Raw genomic sequence first — 22,600 nt, 5'->3', positions numbered from 1 at the left:
CTGCAACACATAACCTCTTCACAGCTCCTCTCTTCTCATCTCATCTTCTCTCCTCTGCTCTCCCCTCTCTGTTCTCCACTCCTCTTTCCTTCTCTGCTCTTCCTCTCTTCTTTTCTCTCTTCTCCTTCTCTTCTCTCCTCCTTTCACCCCCTCTCCTCTTCATTAATCTCATTTGCTCCTTTTCTCTCCTCTCCTCTCTTCTCTCCTCATTCTGTAACTTTTGTTCCATCTCTACCTTTTCTTATCTGTCCCGTTGAAAGCTGCTGGTTACAGAGAAAGCAAGAGAGATCAGGATAAATGAAGAGAGAGAGAGATCAGGAGAAACACGGAGAGGGGGAGAGAGAAAGAGAGCGAGCAGGTGAAACAAATAGAGACACAGAGAGGGGAGAGAGGGAGAGATAGATTATATTGCCATGGTGACACCAGGGATCAATAATGTTGTCAAATCAATGGTGTGTTTGATTGACAGTTGTCATGGTAACCTTTGTGTCCTCCAGGTGTGCGAGGCAGGAACGGCTGCTACTAGCTCCTCCGACTCCAAAGACACCGGACAGGTGGACCTCCATATCTACCTCCTTACCTCCCTCCATCCTTCTCTACCTCCTTCCATCCATCCCTTCATCCATCTCTACCTCCTTCCATCAATCTCTACCTCCTTCCATCCATACATTCATACCTCCATCCATCTCTACCTCTATCCATCACTTCATCCTTCCATCCATCTCTACCTCCTTCCATCCATACCTTCCTTCATACCTCCATCCATCACTTCATCCCTCCATCCATCTCTACCTCCTTCCATCCATCCATCTCTACCTCTTTCCATCCATCTCTACCGCCATCCCTCCATCCATCTCTGCCTCCTTCCATCCATCTTTTCATCCCTCCATTCATCTCTACCTCCATCCATCCATCTCTACTTCCTTCCATCTATACCTCCATCCATCTCTACATCTTTCCATCGCTACCTCTTTCCATCCATCCATTTCTTCATCCATCCATCCATCCCTCCCTTCCTCCCTCTATCTATCTATCTATCTATCTATCTATCTATCTATCTATCTATCTATCTATCTATCTATCTATCTATCTATCTATCTATCTATCTATCTATCTATCTATCTATCTATCTATCTATCTATCTATCTATCTATCTATCTCTATCTATCTATCTATCTATTAGATCCCGACTGATAGGCCGATAGAGATATTTGGTAGTAAAAGAAATTCTGATATTGATATACCAGCCAATATTCACACACAACTTTAGCAAGGATCTCTCAAACGTAGTTATCAAAGAGTTGTGACAAATATATGTACTGAAGGTGGGATATTTTATATATGGGGCGACAGTGGCTCAGGAGATTGAGCGGTTATCTGGTCATCTGAAGGTTCTTGGTTCAAGTGTATGTATGTGTACTGTATATTACATATAAGAACATATTTGTACTGCATGCAAAGAACTGCCTGGTTTGGGCCTAATTGTGATGTGACTAGCATAGATTATCCTGGCTCGTGTGGTTCTATTGAGCTCATCTTCATTCAGATATCTTGAGGTGAAAAGTCAAGGGACTCCTTTGAAAATGGCCTTTTCCTCCCATAAAATGTAAGCTATCTTAAAATAACTTAAACTTTGGAGCTAAATCTAGAGAGAGCTAGCATTTCATGGCTGGGACCTTTTGGATTCCTCATGATCTCTAGTTTCATGTGATACCAGGATCGTACAAGCTTAAAAGATTAGCCCACTAGAGGCCTTTTAAGATGCAGGATATTGGTAACATTGTCATATTGGTCGGGCTCTACTATTTATCCGTTTATACTTCTAACATTCTTTTCATGTCTATCATATTCTATTCACGTGTTTCTCAACTGTTTTCCTTCCAGCAGAGACATCCATTATCTATCCTCTCTATCTTTGTGTGTCAGTCACTTTTTAAGTTGTACTTTCTTTCATTCATTATGTGTTCTATTCTTTTCAGGTGTGTTTTTACTTTGCATTCTGTGAATCATTATTACTTTTTTGTTTTTTCTCCATGCATGTGTACGTCTTGTGTATGTGTGTCTATGTCTGTGTGTTTGCGTGATGTGTGTCTGTGTGTGTGTGTGTTTGCGTGCGCAGACGACCGAAGTGGAAATTGAGGAAACCGTCATGATCCAGGAAGTCTCCAAAGCAACTAAACCCACTGTTGTTACCACGGTTACCGATAACCCTGCCCCTGCCCCCGCACAACAGGAAGTGAGGGAGCAGGAAGTGAAGGCGGCAGAGGAGGTGATGTCGAAGGAAGTGAGGTCAGAAGAAGTGAAGTCAGAAGAAGTGAGGTCAGAGGAGGTGACATCAGAGGAAGTGAAGTCAGACGATGTGACATCAGAGGAAGTCAAGTCAGAGGAGGTGACATCAGAGGAAGTGAAGTCAGAGGAGGTGACACCAGAGGAAGTGAAGTCGGAGGAAGTGACACCAGAGGCGCAGAGGGAGAGCGTCTCGTCTGAGAGTGAGAGTGACGGAGAAGGAGAATATCATCCCAATGTCTCCACGTCACTGTCTCACACACACATCACAGAGGAGACGGAGGAGACCACGCCCCTTCCTGTTGAAACCAACCAATCAGCAGAGGCCATTGGCGGAGAAGGGGAGGAGGATGATAAAGTGGGAGAAGATGAGAGAGAGAAGGAGGTGGAGGAGAGCGAGAAGAAGGAAGGAGAGAGGGAGGAGGCAGAGGAGAGTATGGAGGATCCCATGGTAACGCCTGATGAAGTGCCTAACGGCCATGCCCCCTCAGAGGATGCCACTGTGGGATTGGTTTCCCTGGCAGAAGAAGAGGAGGAGCCTAAAGTGAACGGAGAGGCCTCATTCGCTGAGGCAGAGCCACGCCCACATGTTATTTGTTGCTCTGAGGTAATTTTTCTGCTGGGGCCAATTATGGAGCTTCGCTGGGCCGCAATGCCCACCCACCTGTGCATCTTTAGACCAATCCCATCATTCCCTCCTGCTTTCCTGTTAAATATCAGACTGATGCCAGCCTACAGTGTACCGCTCACCCCTCCCCCACCCACTGTCCCTCCCGCCTTTTCTGGCGTTGGCCAATGGAAAACCTCGTAGCAGCAAAATGTCATTATTCAAAACCCCATGTTCACCATATTTCAATTTTCATACTCACTTTCTTTATGAGATAGATTGATTGATAGACCTAACTATTGTATACTGCTGTTAGCTAAAGGTAACCTAACTATTGTATACTGCTGTTAGCTAAAGGTAACCTAACTAGTCTATACTACTGTTAGCTAAAGGTAACCTAACTAGTCTCGCTGCTGTTAGCTAAAGGTAACCTAACTAGTCTATACTACTGTTGGTGGCTAAAGGTAACCTAACTAGTCTATACTACTGTTAGCTAAAGGTAACCTAACTAGTCTATACTACTGTCTGCTAAAGGTAACCTAACTAGTCTATACTACTGTTAGCTAAAGGTAACCTAACTAGTCTATACTACTGTTGGCTAAAGGTAACCTAACTAGTCCATACTACTGTTAGCTAAAGATAACCTAACTATTCTATACTACGGCTTGGTTCCTGGACATGTCTCAGCCGAGAAAGTAGCACAGATACTTTACATTCTAGTAAACATATTCTATGTTCTAGTAAACGCATTCTACATTCTGGTAAATGGGAAAATCAACAAAGCTACAAGGTGTTCTCATCATAGCAGCCGTATAACGCTCCGGTCGGAGAGAGAGAGCTCTGTATCCCATACGCCCCGTCAACTAGTCCCTGTACCTGCCTCTCCATCCGTACAACCTGCCGTGAACTTACCCTAGTTATCCACCTTCTTGCCAGCCTGCCTTAACCAACATTACCCCGGTGGACTAGCACCAATCACAGTCTTTCTATCCATTGTTGTCGGTGTAAAGTCCAATCACATCACGTTCCTGTTGGTATTGGATTTTGTCATTTGAATCTTCGTTATTTGGTGTTACATGTTAATGTTACTACATACTATTTAACCCATTTCTGTCAATTTTTCTACCACGTATATTTATTTTTCCATTTGACTTTATTTCACACTCCTGCCTCCATTTTGATCTGACGGCCCTTACACCCCCACCCCCCCCCCCCCCCCCACCCCCTCCTCTACCTTGTACTTAGTACCTACCTACCTGCTCATGTACTCTACATACATTGTACTTAGTAGCTACTGTACCTACCTGCTCATGTACTCGCTGGCTTCAATAGGAAATGGCACCTTTACATATGTGTTGACTGTGCATGTCATATGTTTTGGCTTTTGTGTGTGTGTGTGTGTGTGTGTGTCTGTCTATGCTTTCATATTGTGTGTGTAAGGTTCTCGTTAAGTGCTTGGCAGCAGTGAGTCATTTCCGACTGGCTTTAAATTGGCTTCTCTCTGTCACCATAGAACAGCTTTTTCCAGAGCTCATCACTGCCAATCACTTCCTGGCATGCCACCAACTCATTTGCATGATATTTGTATTGTGTTTATTCAATTGATTGCTGGCTTCTGGTGGGATGTCCGGACATGTTAAATTAATCAATCAGGATGAGTTTTCCTTCATCATTCAAATACTGAATCTTCATATTCCCCCTCTGAGACACACATACATGTAGACATTAATATATATCTCTGAGACATTTTGTCCGAGGTCAGTCTATCTGGGTTTCGTTTGATGTTGTGGTGTTTTTCTGGTACTGTGAGGTGTTTTTTTGGTGTGTTCAGAGTCTGCATGATTTTAATTTTCAGATTGTTTGCTTTGCATGAATGCATGTGCTCCTCTTCCAACAGGTGGGTTGTATCTCTACTGGAGATGCTGTTGTTATATAGCTCTGAAGCTTACAGTGCTCTCCTCTCCTCTCATTCTCTCTCCCTTCTCTCCTATCCTCTCTTTCCTCTCCTTTCTCTCCTCTCCTCTCTTTCCTCTCTCTCATCTCCTCTCAGCCTCCAGTCGTAAAGACGGAGATGGTAACTATTTCAGACACGTTTGCAGCTCAGAAGACAGAGATTGCGACTAAAGAGGTTCCCATCGTTCACACGGAGACCAAGACCATCACCTATGAGGCTGCACAGGTACGCGCACATACATACATCGGCTTGGTTCAGTTGGCAGGAGGATGTTCACACCCAATTCATACACATACTTCTCTCTCTGTCTATCTTTCTCTCTCTATATTTGTATCCGTCTCTATCTTTCTCTATCTATCTCTCTCTTCTATATCTGTATCTATCTCTCTCTTCTATATCTGTATCTATCTCTCTCTTCTATATCTGTATCTATCTCTCTCTCTTCTATATCTGTATCTATCTCTCTCTCTTCTATATCTGTATCTATCTCTCTCTCTTCTATATCTGTATCTATCTCTCTCTCTTCTATATCTGTATCTATCTCTCTCTTCTGTATCTGTCTCCCTCCCTCTCTCTCTCTCTCTCTCTCTCTCTGTGTAGTTGGATGGGGGTGGCGATCTGGAGCCCGGTGTGTTGATGACCGCTCAGACCATCACCTCAGAGTCTCTGTGTACGACCACCACCACACACATCACCAAGGTACACACACACACAAAGCTCGGACCATAGCTGTTGTTTATTATTTATTTATTATGTTATTTATTTACTTGTTATTATTTATAAATGTGTTTATTTTGTTGTTTATTTCAGACATTAAAAGGTGGCCTATCAGAGACGAGGATTGAGAAACGCATCGTCATCACTGGCGACTCTGATATCGACCATGATCAGGTCAGCTGTCAATCATCGGTCGCCAGAATGTGAATTTGTTGTTTAAATATTAATTGAAGCCTCTGAGATGGCATTTTAAAATGGACACCACCCTCGTGTTCACTGTCAAAAACGACCCCGTAGAACTACTCTGTCTCTCCGTTTGGACCCCCGGAAATATATATATTTTTTTTATCTACATTTTTCTATTTTTTTCCCGTCCCCAATTTCGTATTGTCCAATTCTCCCCTCCCCTGTCTCGAACGCTGTTAGGCCATGCCTCCCACAAGCCGGCTGCAATGTGGACGAAGCCTTACATCACGTGTCCCCTCCGGTACTCGAGGAGGCAGCCGTCGCATCTTTTCACCTGCACAGCGCGATCTTTCAGCGGCGAGGGTCTGCGTGGGAGGGACACGCCGCCCTCGTCGCTTCCTGATTCTACTGCGCAGGCGCACCAACCGACCTGTAGCTGTCCACAACATCCGATCCCCACCCACCAGCTTCCCACCCCCTAATACTGCCAATTGTATTAGTATGAACGACCAGCCAAGCTGGTAGCAACGCAGAGAGCTGGGCTCGAACCCAGCATCTTCTGCGTTGGTGGCGAGCGCCTTGCCCACTGCGCCACCTAGCCCCCCCCCCCCCCCCCCCCTCCGGAAATATTTGTTATAATTTTTGGAAAGTCGTGCATCAAAAGAAAATCTATTGGCGACGCGTGTCAGTTGTGAAGCCATCCATTTAGACACGGAACACAAGCACACATTCACACACACTGTAGTACAGTAGGCCAGACCCCATTCTCCACACAGCACTATAGAGCAGGGACATTACACTCTTATGTATCTCTATAGAGCAGTGACATCACACTCTGTATCTCTATAGAGCCGTGACATCACACTGTGTATATCTAGGGGTGCAGTCGTAATATCAGAAGTGCCTGTACGCTGTTTAAATGACGCCATGTGCACGCGCGCTCCCGTGCGCGCATGCGCATACATGTTCCCTCGCGTGCGCACAGAACAGATGATTATTATGCATAAATAGTAGGAAACATGTTTGTATAGGAAATTACTAGTTTTAGTTTAGTTTTTGTAACTATTGCCTTGAAATAGAGAAGCTGAAATTATATTGTCAACGGATATGGTTGAAAAACAAACAATGTTTTAAATGTAATTGTAGATACAATATTGTAGTTACAATTTCTTTAATTGAATTAACTTAAACTAGAAAAGTAAATACAAACTAAATTAACAATGTAACAGTTTCCTTCTGAAGCACAACTTAGGCTGCGGTTAGACTTTCGTTTCGTTTTCAGATGAGTTTCGCCGCAACGTAGCGGCAGGCGAGTCACACTTTCGTTTTGTCACCTGAGCACAGTGATGTAGTACACTGCCAAAGCAGTAGGTGGCAGTAGGTGGCGAACATGAAGGCAATTTTCAACCAATCAGAACTTGAATGTGCCAATACACTAACTGCAAAGAAAATGTCAACAAGGCGGGCGCCGCCATCTTTGCCTATTTACCCAATGCAGCACTTCTTTTTCAGCAAAGTGTAATAAAAGTGCAATAAACAAAACGGATACATTCACTGTGTTCTGCCTCATTTGTTGATGAAACAAAACTAACATCAACACAAGTGACCACCAAGAGCGGATAGTTTAGTCTCAAAAAGGATCGGCAAGGATTGTTAGCTACATTGTTAGCTACATACTAACGTGACTGGAATATGCCAGTATAACAGTATAGCATTGTGGCTAGAAGCTAACGCTAGCTCACGTTAACCACCCAGCACCAAACTGATGATATCGGGAGCTATCAGTAGCTAGATAACATTAGAGACAACGCTGTGTGTATTAAACAAAGGTGAATAGATGACTGGGCCATTTTGTTTAATGCTTGTTAAGATTGAAAGAGGAGCTCTGAGCTAACGGGGTCTGATAGCTAACGTTAGCCAGCTGCTCATGCAATCGGTAATGCTAGCAGAATGAATGGATGTAAACTTTATTTAACATATTGCATAATGGGTACAATACAATACGGCTCAATACAAACAATTGTTAAGGGAATGCAGACTGTTGTAGCTTGGACTGGGGTCCTTATAACAATAACTTGACAACACATGGTAGCTGCAGCTATTTGGGACAGCTCTGTTGTCACCGGAAGGGCACGCAGATGGTATCTACTAGGGATGCCCCGATCACGTTTTTTGCCACCGATACCGATCGTCTTGAGCCATATCGGCCGATACCGATCCGATATCGAACGTTTTTGATAAAGAAAATAATAATAATAATTTTATATAAATTATTATCTTTTTTAATAAAATATATATATTATATAATTAGACTTGTACTTGTAGTTGTATTATCTGCGAGACATCGCCACCACGCAACAAGTCAAAATGCTCGCTATCTGCAAACAGCTCCACTGTCTGTGTGTACTCGAGTAGCCTCCAGCTACGGCCAGGATTCTCCGGCGCTGCAGCTGGACCCTATTGGTATAAATCACATTCAGCATGCCCTCAGCCCGAATACGCATCGAATCAATGTTATAAGACATTGATATCAGGAGCTATCTGTAGCTACTGCTAGCCGGCTAGATAACATTAAGACAACGCCTCAGTGAACTATTTAGTTTAGAGCTAACGTGAGCTAACGTGAGCTACCGAGTCAACGGAGGTAACTTATCATGCACTCGACTATTGCTGGAGCATTTGTTGATATCAGCAGCTATCAGTAGCTAGCCAGCTAGATAACGTTAGACAATGCCTCATGTAGTCACTGGGTAATTTAGTTTAAACGGTAACATTAGCTCGGTAGGTAGCCAACGTTAGCTCACGTCGCATGCACTAGAGCAGACTGTTGCCGGAGGCAGCCTCTTGTTTACATGGGTGCGGGAGGGGCAGGAGGAGAAGGAGCCGTACGCTGCAAGCAGCTCTGTGTGTCTGAGAGAGAGCAGTGAGATCTCCGCTAAGAATTGGATCATGTTTTTCGATCGGTTTTGACGATCGGCGAAAATAAAGCATTATCACCGATCACCGATCTCATATTTATACTGAATATCGGCCGATACCGATCGCTGGCCGATCGATCGGGGCATCCCTAGTATCTACTGCGCATGGGCGTTTTCGCAACAACGGCTCCGTGCAGATTACACGACATGTTGTCGGTAAGTTTTGGCGCTACTCCAAAACGGAAAACACAATTTAGCGTTTTCAGTAGGGCCACAACGTATCCGCCAAAAACGGCATTTCTATGTAAAAGGGACAGCAAACGTATTCAAAAACGTATAAAAACTAGCACAAAAACACTGTGTAACAAGCACCTTAATGCCTCATCTTTCCAGTCGGGACCATTTGTCACATAGTGAGAGCTCCACAGCCAAAGCAAACCCCCACAGGGCTTGTATTTTGGTTTTGCACTTCTCGTTCTTTGTTATGCTATTGTTATGCAAAGACTAGGTGATAGATAAGTGCCGGTACTTGGCGCATGGCGCAACGAGTCGAGTGAAAGTTGTGACAGCATTTTTGTGTGCGCGTGCACATCCGTGCGCGTACTTCTGCTCAGAAAAGTGCTGGGATGGCGTGGTACCGCGTGGCACCACCACTACACCACTGTGTATATCGATAGAGATGTGACCTCACACTCTGTGTATCTATAGAGCAGTGACATCAAACACTATCTCTATAGAGGAGTGTTAGATATCGGGACCAGCTCATTGACTATCTCAAATTGATTGTTTCTGCATTGTGTTTGTTCCTTTAATAATGCCTCGTCTGCCGGTGGGAATTCTGTTCTGTATTCTTCACTGAGCTGGGACAGCCCCCGATACTTTTGTTCTGTATCCCCACTGAGCTGGGACAGCCCCCGATACTTCTGTTCTGTATTCTTCACTGAGCTGGGACAGCCCCCGATACTTCTGTTCTGTATCCCCACTGAGCTGGGACAGCCCCCGATACTTTTGTTCTGTATCCCCCACTGAGCTGGGACAGCCCCCGATACTTCTGTTCTGTAGTCTATTCTTCACTGAGCTGGGACAGCTCCTGATACTTCTGTTCTGTAGTCTATTCCTCACTGAGCTGGGACAGCCCCCGATACTTCTGTTCTGTATCCCCCACTGAGCTGGGACAGCCCCAGATACTTCTGTTCTGTATCCCCACTGAGCTGGGACAGCTCCAGATACTTCTGTTCTGTATTCTTCACTGAGCTGGGACAGCCCCCGATACTTCTGTTCTGTATCCCCACTGAGCTGGGACAGCTCCTGATACTTCTGTTCTGTATCCCCCACTGAGCTGGGACAGCCCCAGATACTTCTGTTCTGTATTCTTCACTGAGCTGGGACAGCCCCAGATACTTCTGTTCTGTATCCCCACTGAGCTGGGACAGCTCCTGATACTTCTGTTCTGTATCCCCCACTGAGCTGGGACAGCCCCCGATACTTCTGTTCTGTATTCTTCACTGAGCTGGGACAGCCCCAGATACTTCCCGGAGCAAGATGAACATACGTACACGGTCCAGTTCAATGCATAACAGAAAGACGTTTATTTAATTAACAAAGGATTCTAACAGAATGAACTATGGATAGAAAGTCACTTAGTAGAAACAGGAAATGTAACAAAAAAATTAACAAAGATCACGAGTCCGATCACAAGGTCTCTTCTCCTCCTAATCTCTCTCCTGCGACAAAGAACTGGCCCCGATGACGGAGAAGACACTCCTTTCCTTTGCATTTGTTATCTCTTAACAAAGAGATGGCGACCGTCGGTTGTGTGATAGTAAAGGGTTAACCTTCTGTCGCGTGGCAGTGAAAGGGTTAACCTTCTGTGTATTGTCGCAGTGAAAGGGTTAACCGTTTGGTAGTGTGGCAGTGAAAGGGTTAAGGAGTGCAAGTCATATTAAGATGTACCAGTTGTTCCACATAAATCTGTTGAGGTATTTTTTCTACCTGGCTCTCTAGGGCGCAGCTTATTACTGTTCAGGCGCCTCAGGTCCTGGTTGCCATGGCAACCTGACCCATGCCCTACAAAGAAGGCCCCAAAATGTGTGCTTCAGAGAGAGAAAACAGAGTTTGAAAACACTCAGAGAACGTCTGCTGTAGAGACAAAGAAAAAAGGTGCCGTGGTATAATTAAATACCCTGATATAATCACAGAGGAAAAACCCACAATTCTTCAGCAGTGATGTCACACTATATTTATCTCTAGAGCAGTGACATCACACTGTATGTATCTCTATAGAGCTGTGACATCACACACTCTGTATCTATAGAGCAGTGACATCACACACTGTGTATCTATAGAGCAGTGACATCACACTGTATGTATCTCTATAGAGCTGTGACATCACACTCTGTGTATCTCTATAGAGTAGTGACATCACACACTGTATCTATAGAGCAGTGACATCACACATAGAGATTGTGTATCTATAGAGCAGTGACATCACACACTATCTCTATAGAGCAGTGACATCACACTGTATCTATAGAGCAGTGACATCACACTGTATCTATAGAGCAGTGACATCACACACTGTATCTATAGAGCAGTGACATCACACTGTATCTATAGAGCAGTGACATCACACACTGTATCTATAGAGCAGTGACATCACACACTGTATCTGTAGAGCAGTGACATCACACACTGTATCTGTAGAGCAGTGACATCACACACTGTATCTATAGAGCAGTGACATCACACACTATCTATAGAGCAGTGACATCACACACTATCTCTATAGAGCAGTGACATCACACTGTATCTATAGATAAGTGACATCACACACTATCTCTATAGAGCAGTGACACCACACACTATCTCTATAGAGCAGTGACATCACACATTGTATCTATAGAGCTGTGACATCACACTCTGTGTATCTCTAACTGTGAATCCAGCAGGTATTTTTCTTTCTTCTTCATTTATTTTTTCGTTAACTCATTCATCTCCTCTCCTCTTCTTCCCTTGCTGTCTACCAATGGCTCCACCCACCCTGTCAACCCATTATCCGCTGTGTGGCTGCTGTGTGGTACTGCAGGCTCTGGCCCAGGCCATTAGAGAGGCTAAAGAGCAACATCCTGACATGTCTGTCACCAGAGTGGTCGTTCATAAAGAGACAGAGCTGGCGGAGGATGATGACTGACTCCATACAGAGGTAAGAGTTCTTGATATCGATATATAGATATAGAGTTGAGAGGACGATGGCTGACTCGATACAGACAGAGGTAAGAGTTATATAGATATATATATAGAGAGAGGTAAGATATATATATATATATATATATATCTTATATATCTTATATATATATATATATATCTTATATATCTTATATATATATATATATATATATATATAGGTACGTTTTATTTATAAAGCACATGTAAAACAACTAGTTGCGCCAAAGTGTGGTACATATAAATGGCACTATAATAAAACACAGTAAGATATATAGAGGATGATGACTGACTCAATACAGAGGTAAGAGTTATGTAAGGGATAATGTATAGCTACGAGGTCATTGTCGCAAAATAATTGACCGACACGGAGTTTAAAATACCGAGCCGCCTCGGCGAGGTGTTTTAAACGTCAGTGAAGGTCAATTATTTTGCGATGATGACCGAGTATAGCTATACATTATCCCTTACATAACTCTTACCTCTTAACGGTGTGTGTCAGTGGGGCTTGATTACTCCAGCTGCGAAAAACAATAATCACCGGTGGTTATCGAAAAAAAATTCACCGCTGTCGGGGGCTATTGACCAATCACAAGCAAGCATTTCGGCGAATGTGAAAACGCCATGTAATAAGGATATATAACTGGGTGTGTGTGTATATATATATACACACACAGAATTAAGATTATAGATACATATATAATATAGGTAAGAGTTATATATATATATATTTACTAAGGCTGTCAATCGATTAAAATATTTAATCTGATTAATCGCATGATTGTCCATAGTTAACTTGCGATTAATCGCAAATTAATTGCATATTTTGTATCTGTTCTAAATCTACCTTAAACTGATATTTTTCAAGTTTTAATACTCTTAGGCAGCCATTTAACACAAAAGGATGACCCTCATGCATTGCATTTTTTTTGCATCAAATTAAAAACAGAGTAGGGCGGCTACGTGGTGCAGTGGGCAAGGCGCTCACCACGAATACTGGAGACTGGGCTCTAACAGGTACGCCTCCCTGTTCGAGCCCAGCGCTCCACATTGCTTTCAGTTTAGCTGGTCGTCCGCACTAATACACATTGGCAGTATTAGGGGGAGGGAAACTGATGGGTGGGGATCGGGCGTTGTGGACAGCGACTCCTACAGGTCGGTTGGTGCGCCTGCGCAGTAGAATCAGGAAGCGACGGGGGCGGGGCCCCTCCAAAGCCCAGACCCCTGACGCTGAAAGATCGAGCCGCGCAGGTGGAAAGATGCGACTGCTGTTACCTCGAGTATTGGAGGGGACTCGTGCTATGTATGACTTAGTCCACATTGCAGCCGGCTTGTGGGAGGCATGAAACAGTGTTCAAAGACAGGGGAGGGTTGAATTGGATGATACGAAAATTGGGATGGGAGAAAAATTGAAAAATTAGAGAAAAAGTGGATAAAAAAAAAATTAAAAACAGAGTGATGCACAAATAACTTAAAAGAAAATAATAATTTAAAACAATGAATAGTGTGCATGAAATAATAGGGGCAAGAAAATAAAACGTGTTACATTCACCCACACAAGGGCTGAGGACTCACACCCCCCACCCCCCCCCCCCTCTCTCTCACAGCTCTTTCTCTCTTGCCCCTTCCTCATCTCTCTCTCTCTCTCTCTCTCTCTCTCTCTCTCTCTCTCTCTCTCTCTCTCTCTCTCACGCACACTTTGAGTCAGAAACAAACATAATATCAGTGAGAGTATCAATAATACACCTGAGTGAAGTCTAGTAAAAAAAGAAAAAGAAACAACAAAAACGTTAATCGTGCATTAAAAAAAATTGTGGCGTTAAAAGAATTGTGCGTTAACTTTGACAGCCTTAATATTTACATATACAGATGTAAGAGTTATAGTTATATAGAGGTAAGAGTTATAGATAATTAACTATTTGTATAGCACCTTTCATAGAGGGGATTGCAGTTTAAAGTGCTTTACATCAGTAAGAAATAAGACATAAAATCAGTGTAAAACAAGCAGCAAGAGCAAAGCATACAGTGGGATAAAATAATGCAGATATATTAATAATAAAATCATATCAGAACCTCACATTCCAATAGGCTTCTGTAATCTGTTACAAAACATGATGAAGGTCAGAGTATGCACCCAGCGGATAGTGGGGTGTAGAGATAAAAGTAAAAATAAGTAAAATAATAGCAAGGGTAAAATTAGCAGACATGAAATCACAGTGTTTCACATTAGGATCTAACATCCCAACAGGCCACCTTGTTTATGGTTTGATTCAGTTTTAGTAGAATAGGAAACACATGAATGATGAAATGAGCACAAAGTGCAGACATACTATAAAATCAGTTTTTTACAGTGCAATAAAATAGTTCTGGATTACTGTTTAACAGTTCAAAGTCTTCTTTACCTTCTGTTTGGTATCCACAGTTTAAAACCTGACAGTCTTCCCTCTTGTTTGATACCCACTTTGACCCTTCGAACCTCCCACCCAGGGCAAACCTCCCTCTCACGGTGCAGTTTCCTCTCACGGTGCAGTTCCCTCTCTCAGGGCGCGGTTGTAGGCCTGGGTCCTACACAGTTTTAAAGCCTGACAGTCTTTCTTGCTTGATACCCACACAGTTTAATACCCGACAGTTTCGAACCTGTAATAAAAAGCAATAGACAGAGTAAAATAGTGCAGTGCAATAAGAATAATAATAATAAAGACACCAAGACATGGTCTGTAAAGCCTTTCACATTTCCTGTGGGCGGGTGTGTAGTTTATTAGAGAGTCAGCAATGTAGCTTGATCCTTGTCTATTTAGAGCTTTGTATGTGAGGAGAAGCACCTTCAAATCAATTCTAAAAGTTACAGGAAGCCAGTGGAGTAGCTAAGACAGGACTAATGTGTTCCCTCCTTTTGGTATTAGTTAGTAGTCTAGCTGCAGAGTTTTGAATGAGCTGGAGTCTTTCAGTCGTTTTCTTGGGGAGACCAGTGAATAGTGCATTGCAGTAGTCTAGTCTGCTAGATATAAAAGCATGAATTAGCTTCTCTGCATCATTTTGATTTATGAATGGTCGTACCTTCGCTATGTTTCTGAGATGGAAGAAATCTATTTGTCACTTTGTTTAAATGGGATATACAGTATAGTATATAGAGGTTGGAGTTGTAGATATTGTTAGATTATAGTCGTTTCAGCCTGTCGTTGATTGTTATCAGCCTTCCTCGCCTCTCCTGGCCATCTCTGCGTTGTGTATTGCTTGTTTCATGGAGGCAATGGTTCGGTGGAATTTCGTACTCTCTTTCGCTCGCTCGCTGCCTCTGTCTTAGCCAGGCCTCTGTTCAACTCTCTGTCTCGTTATCTGCTAGCTCTGTCTAATACAGATTCAATCTAAAATACTAAAACACCACTTTGCCAGAATTAAAAGGTGTTTACCTATGTACTTTACATACTTTCTGTTATAACCATAATGCAAACCAGTCATACATTTCAATATAGAGGTATGTGTTATAGATATATATACATGTATATAAGGATGTAAGAGGTATAGATATATAGAGGTAAGAGTTATACCGTATATAAATACAGAGGTAAGAGTTATAGATATACAGTATATAGAGGTAAAAGTTATAGATATACAGAATATAGATTTTTTTCAGAACAAAATAAAGTCACACTTTTGAGTACCGCTTGCTATGTTCCATGATGGAACACGACTCTACCCGCTCAACTCACTCAGGCAGAAACTACGGTGGCCTATTACTACATTGGTTTGACTGGTGGACTACAAACCAGAGGCAAAGGAAACTGAAACCAGCGGAAGTGAAATTTGTTTAATAGAAACCGATAAACAGAATACAAAATTAAACATTTTAATGATTCCTTTAGAAGCGGTTCTCGATGCCCAACCCTAGTGATGCTCTGAATACAGGAACAGGAATTCTGACAGCTTTGAATGAATTAATGAAAAAGTTTATTTTTGAACATGTATTCTTCATATTCCTTCAAACAAATCACGGTATCTAGCTTCGTCAAAAAGTCAAGAGCAATGTATTTTGTTAGCAGACATGTCCAAAAAAGGAGTAGAGGGAAGCTAAGCTTATAGATCCCTACCCCCTTACATTTACATTTGTTCTTCCATTAATTTTACTAATTATAACATAATTTAGTATAATACAATATAGAATATACTTTTACTTATAGTACGAAAAGAAGAAAAAAAACTTGATTCACATGACAGCAGTGAATACAGTACAGAACTACATAACACAATATAGCATTACTTTGTTTATCCTCATCACTAATTTCTGTATTTCTCTAATGTGTATTTTTTAAGCTGCTTTTTAAATTGTGCCATATGTTTACTCAGTTTGATGTATTCAGGTAAAATATTCCACAACTTCACTCCACAAACAGATATGCACATGCTTTTCAGCGTAGTATGTACCATTGGTTGTTTAAGATTCCCTCTCCCTCTTAAGTTATATTCTCCTTCCCTGTCTCTGAACCATTTTTGAATGTTGCCTTGAATGTTGCTTTGAATTTACAAGCAGTCCAGTTTGTGTCAGTGCTATGTGTTCAACACACCCAATATCAGCTGATGTTTGGAATGTTGTTCATCACCGTGGTCATCACTCTTGCTCCTACCCTTCTTTCTTTCTCTCTCTTTCACTCTTCCTCTCTATCTCCCTCTTTCTCTCTTTCTCTCACTCTCTCTCTCTCTCTCTCTCTCTCTCTCTCTCTCTCTCTCTCTCTCTCTCTCTCTCTCTCTCTCTCTCTCTCTCTCTCTCTCTCTCTCTCTCTCTCTCTCTCTCTCTCTCTCTCTCCACAGCTCAAGGATCCTTAATGACGTGTTTCTCTGTGGAACTTCTTAACCGCCTACAATCAACCTTGACTGACGAAGAGAGAGAGAGGAGGGGAAGAGGAAGAGGAACTACAGTGCGATACAACCTGATACTATGATGTCAAACTCAGTTTTCCAGGCAACCGAACAGACACACAGACACACAATTAGAGAGAGGCCAGACTCAGAGGATCCCCTGACGAACCACAGCATCAAAATAACAACATTGTTATTAAAGTTACTGTTAGCAATAGGCCATGGCTAATGATAGCTATCTTTAGCTAATTACCAACTAACGTTAGCTTTATCTGTAGGTAATGAGCATGGCAATATTTTGCCATATATGGCTAATGAAAAAGGCTAGCAAAGCTACCAAACAAACTTGTTGAGACAAACTTTTATTGGCTAAATTGATGGTGTAGTATGTTATATATACCGGTACGTCTTTAAAAAAAAAATTCAACCAAATAAAAGGTCTGTTATTTAGGATAGAAATCTGACAGCGATGTAATCATCCCTGTTCAACAAACGGACACTTCTCATTGAAAACAAACAAATAAACAACAGATTAGGGTTACCACCCCCCCCCCCCTTCATTTAATTGGTTGGTTTTGTCTTTGTTGACCAAGACGTTGTTAGTTAGTCGAGTTTAGTTTGTCATGCTTTTTCCATGCTGAATGAAATTTATCTGAAGAACATCTCAGATAAGCAAAGAGGTCCTTCTGCATGTGGGTTTACAGATTTGTTGGTTAAATCAACCAATCAACGACTGGAAGAGTCTCTAGTGGAGGAGGGCCCTGCAACAGGTGAATCTGACCAATAGGGAACAGTATCTCTATCCTTCAATTAGACTCAGTCCTTTCTTGGGTTCATCCTGGAATAATAATAAGAGGATGGGTCAGTGTCGTCAAATGGCTTCTCACTGGGAGACCAATCACATTGGAAGAAGTAGCGTCGTCTCCCAGTGAGAATGTTGGGGCTGTGACCCATCCTCTCCTTATAACTTTAGATGTCTTCTACCTGATCCCCCTCAGTCCTGAAGGAGAGATGGATATGCTAGATAGCAGACAGCTGACACATCCATCATCACAAAGTTTACATTATTCACAACCTGGTTGGCTTGGGGATGCTCTCGGTCTGATCACACAAGTTATAATTTATAATACACATCACACACAAGTTATAATACACATCACACACCGGTTATAATACACAGCACACACAAGTTCTAATACACATCACACACAACGGCTGACAAAACATCTTTAGGGGGAGTTAGCAGGTCAACAGTAGATGCCACATAGAAGTGGTGACATCATCTAAAAGTTGGGAACATGGTGATTAATTTGAGATGCAGCTCAGCACTGTGTGTCACGTTTTTCTAGTCATAAATCTGTGATAAACATTGTGTTTTGGTTAGGCTGCAATTAACATTTTGAAAGTTTAGAGAGTATTAGGGCTTAGTTTTTCCCCATGAAAATAGTTAGCCTAACTTAGGGAGCATTATTTAGTTCCCTTGCCGACAAGCTAGCATGACATGTTTGGTACCACTGGATAGTTTCACTCTAGCTTTAAAACGGTCTCTGAAAGACAGTCCCCCCGGTGGGTCTCAGAGGGTCAAAGACAGTCCCCCTGGCGGGTCTCAGAGGGTTAACGAGCCGTGACACTTAACCTTCAGTTGAGACAAAAAAAATAAATAAAAAAGGCTCAACTGAAGTTAACGAGGTTTGTACATTACAGAGAAAACAACATTCACAAGTTTACAATATTCACAGTTATGTAGTTAAGAGAAGAGAGAGGAGGCGTTCTCCTCGTCAGTCGTTCTGTGTGTCTGTTACTGTACTTTGCACTCGTTCCTTTTAAAATCCCTCACTCCGAAATGGAAGAAAAATATATCCTCACTCTTTCTCCAGATAACAGAACCACTTGTTAGCTAACATTTGTAGCATGTTTTTAAAATGTAATTTTTTACTAGCTTTTTGCGAAAGAGAAAAAAAAATGCTGTTAATTGCTAAAACAGGAACCCTATCAAATTATGCCCTTTGACCTTTGTGTAATTACAGTGTCATTAGATAGTAGCAACATGTGTTCTATGGTACATTAACAGTTACACAATACGGTAGGCTTTCTCTTTTAGTAATGGTTTACCAAACCCACCAGTTTGACCAGTAAATAGTCCAGCACAGCTGAGGTCTGCTTGCTAAAGGTTTGGTCAGGTTTGGTTACATGTTGTTATTATGTAATTACAATTTGTTATGTAATTGCAGGTTATTATCTAATTACAGTGTAGTTATAGCAAAAGGAAGGGCTATTATGTAAAAGGAGTTACCTTGAAACTAATCAAACATTTTTACAAGTTTGATGATTCCAAGCAAATTTTTATAGTTGACTTTTAAAGTGATGATTCATAATATTGTTCATCTACATTTCAGTTCATTCATCATGAATTCAAAGGAAGGGTTTGCTTCCTAATGCCTCTCACGTTCACTGGGACACTGGGGTTGGAATGTTAATGGTTGGACATCTCATGATTATGTCACAGTTACTACAGGTCATTCTCATGATGATGTCACAGTTACTACAGGTCATTCTCATGATGATGTAACAGTTGCTATGAGTCAATGAAAGAAAAAGCGCTCCAGAATTCTGGGGAAGCGTTCCAAAAAATGTAACGTACTGGTGAAAGAAAAAAACGTCAAAGCCAGGGGCGCTATGACATCACTATGACATCCCATGAAAGCTGTTGAACTTGGTTGAATGTACGTTGCATATGAAATGCTCAGAGAAGTAATGCTGTCATTTGTATATGTATGAATGGCAGTTTTAATTGACCTTTAGAAGGAATTTGAATTCAAAGTGAACCGACACTAATGCTGAGAGTTTATTGCATAACAGTGGCAGTAAGACAACATTTCATTGGTCGTTTCTCTCCCTGGGCCCGCCCACTGTCTAACACTAACCATTCCCATTGGGATATGGGGAGGGGAGGAGAAGCAAAATGTATTCTGATTGGGAGACGTGGCAGTCAGCTGACCTGTAGTACCAACTAACATGTTTTAACTAGGAATGAGAAGGAAATGCAAGGAGTGGACCATGACGTGTTCAGATGATGGTAGCTCTTAAAGCTCCTACTGCACACAACATTTAAAAGAGTGTGTTCTATATTTTAATTCGGAGAGCCAGTTATTCTCTAAACGTCTTAGTTTTTTTACGTAATATTTAGTTAAAACTTTCAATCATTCTGGAAGACAACAAGGATGAAAAAGATCCAGAATGTTCCATTCTACATTTTGGAATGTGGATGTCTTGATAGTTTTTGGTGTATTTCTGCAGATGATGCGTATCTACTTCTTACTGTTTAGTAAGAAGAATGTCTTGAGAAAATGTAAGGTTTTAGCGACGAGATACGTTTAAGAAAACACAGAAATGAAATGCACCACTTCTGGAGATGTTTGTCTGAATAACATCATAATCTACTCCTTGTTTTTTATTTTTATTTTTTGGTTTCCTCCCAGACCAGGAAACAAAAGGGGATTCTGGGCTCGATTTAGCATGTCTACCAGACAGTCAGGGCACCACTGAGCATGTCCTAGGTACCAGACAGTCGGGGCTCCACTGAGCATGTCTGGATACAAGACTATACGACTCAACTTAGTGTGTCTAACAAGACCATCTGAGTTTGATTGATTATGTCTGGACTCTGGATACAAATCTCTCTTGGTGCGACTGAGTAGGCCTGGGGTTAAGGGACCCATCGCAGCGTTTGTTCAGCTGTTATTCAACCAGGCCTTTTCTCTCTACCCTAATAGACTGAGAGGAGTACAGTTCATAATGTACAGGAACTTCTCATCCATCAGGCTGCAGCTACATTGATCCGTCACTGAACGGATATACATGTGACTGAAGGCATGACTGTCTGTTGGTTTATTTTTAACCCTTTCACTACCAAATGGTTAACCCTTTCACTGCGACAATACAGAAGGTTAACCCTTTCACTGCCACGCGACAAAGGGTTAAACATTTCACTACCACACTACAGAAGGTTAACCCTTCCGCACTACAGACGGTAACCGTCTGTAGTGTGGTAGTGAAAGGTTTAACCTTCTCTAATGTATTAGTGAAAGGGTTAAATTATAACCTAAATGTAATCGTGGCTTTGCAGAAACAGCTTTACTGATGGTAACGTGTCCGTCAATTCCAGAAGTTTAACTTTTCTGTCCGTCAAAACGGACACTAATCTGGCAGAGACAGACACGGCGCCAACCCTGTCCAACAAATGGCTGCTCCTCCATTGAAGGAGTATTGAAAACGTTCTGAATTAAAAACACAACAGATCAATGTAGCCGCAACCTTACTTTACTGAATAGTTCCGATTTAAAACCAAGACCAAGAATAGTTTAAATAGAGTAAATCTTTCTAACACCATTGTATGTGTAGGAAAGAAAATCTGTCTATCATACCAGTATTGGTGCATTCTTGGTTGCAACCAAAAAAAAGTATTTTAAGAATGGTTTGAGGTCCAGGTGGAACTGAATGGTCTGACTTCAACTATGCAGTTACATGACATTCCAGAGGGAGGCGACATTTCCCCTCAGCCTAAAAAAAAAAGAAAGGGAACAAAAAAAAACACAAAGTGAATAATAAGAGAAGCAGCATGGTGATGCCAGGTAGCTGGAAACGTTTCACTCTTCAAACATCTTTCAAAAGCACAGGTTATTATCACATTCTATTCCTAGAAATACTGTTTTTTTTTTTTTATCTTATATTTTTTATTTTTGTCTTTTTCTCTGTCAAACTGATGTATTTGTCAACAGTTGGGATTGTTGTGGCCCTTTTTGGAGGGTTTTAATATATTCTGGAGTGTTTTTGGTGTTTTTAAAAAGGAACACAGTTTAAACCATTTCCCTGTTTGTACTTTTAACTTGAGCTGTGGAGCGCTTATTTGAACAAATCATGAGCGTCGGGGTTATATTCTGACCAATTACAGGAGCTTTGGACTCAGGTGGGGCGGGTTTCCCAAAACCTCTATGGCCACGTTTGTAGTTTTGTTAATACATCTATTTATCTCTTCAGACGACAACCAAGAAACCCATCAGGTGAATTAATTGCAGTCAGTTGTTTTTGTCAAGGAAACGGATTGGGCTCCTTTGTGAAACATTCCCTCTGTAAAACATTCCTCTGTAAAACAACTAAATTACCTTTTAATTTACAACTTTCAGATCAGATACAGAATTGGACTTTTCATTGGACTTGTACTTCTTGACCTGCAAAAAAACTTTCTGGGAACCCGTCCACCATTTTTTTTTTACCAATTGGTCCTTAAAGCCATTTCTTCTGATCAATCGGCTCCAGAGCAGCCCTGAGATAACCACGCCTCATGTTTCTCTCTTAGCCAATCAGTGATCACCAGTAGTGTTTCTATTTAGAAGCTTAATGAAGTGTCTTGTGCTGCCCCTCCCCACAAAGCCACTCCTACCCTGTGCAACACTGTTTAAATAAAGGATTGTTATACTCATTATGTCCCCTTCATTTATCAATCCTGTTTTATGTTAGAATTAGAATAATGCCAGGGGAAATTATGTTTTCTGTTGCATGTGTCTGACAGGCGTTCAGCAGCTAATCTCGCAGAGTACTGAGCCAATCAGAGTACTGGGCCAATCGGACTAATGTTTTCTGCTCACACACCAAGGAGCTGTGTTCTCATCGGGCAACAACAACTTACATTTAAAATCTTTATACTTGAAAGGCAACTGAGCTTTCCCTCATTTACACTTATGTTGAGTTTACATACAGAGATAAATAAAATAAAATCACAACAATAAGACAACAAGACAAGGGTAGACAAAAGCAAGGATAACAAATCAATTAAAAGATACAACTTGATCAACATTT

The 22,600-nt window shown here is 41.7% G+C and overlaps 1 protein-coding gene across 1 annotated transcript in view; it reads left to right on the top strand.

Annotated features, from left to right (window-relative positions):
• The window catches only part of epb41l2 (erythrocyte membrane protein band 4.1 like 2), a 160,007-nt gene extending 137,784 nt beyond the window's left edge, over positions 1-22,223 (top strand). The window contains exons 16-22 of the mRNA XM_084314197.1: positions 498-554; positions 2,120-2,893; positions 4,944-5,072; positions 5,448-5,546; positions 5,658-5,738; positions 11,754-11,870; positions 16,697-22,223. Coding sequence (XP_084170323.1) covers positions 498-554; positions 2,120-2,893; positions 4,944-5,072; positions 5,448-5,546; positions 5,658-5,738; positions 11,754-11,858 — 1,245 coding nt within the window. The 3' untranslated portion in view covers positions 11,859-11,870; positions 16,697-22,223. The remainder of the gene's footprint in view (positions 1-497; positions 555-2,119; positions 2,894-4,943; positions 5,073-5,447; positions 5,547-5,657; positions 5,739-11,753; positions 11,871-16,696) is intronic.
• Positions 22,224-22,600: the final 377 nt, after the last annotated feature.

Source organism: Notolepis coatsorum, assembly GCF_963971535.1.
Source record: "Notolepis coatsorum genome assembly, chromosome: 5".
Classification (NCBI taxonomy): domain Eukaryota; kingdom Metazoa; phylum Chordata; class Actinopteri; order Aulopiformes; family Paralepididae; genus Notolepis; species Notolepis coatsorum.
Note: the sequence above shows the minus strand (reverse complement) of the source record. Positions and strands in the feature narration are given on the sequence as shown.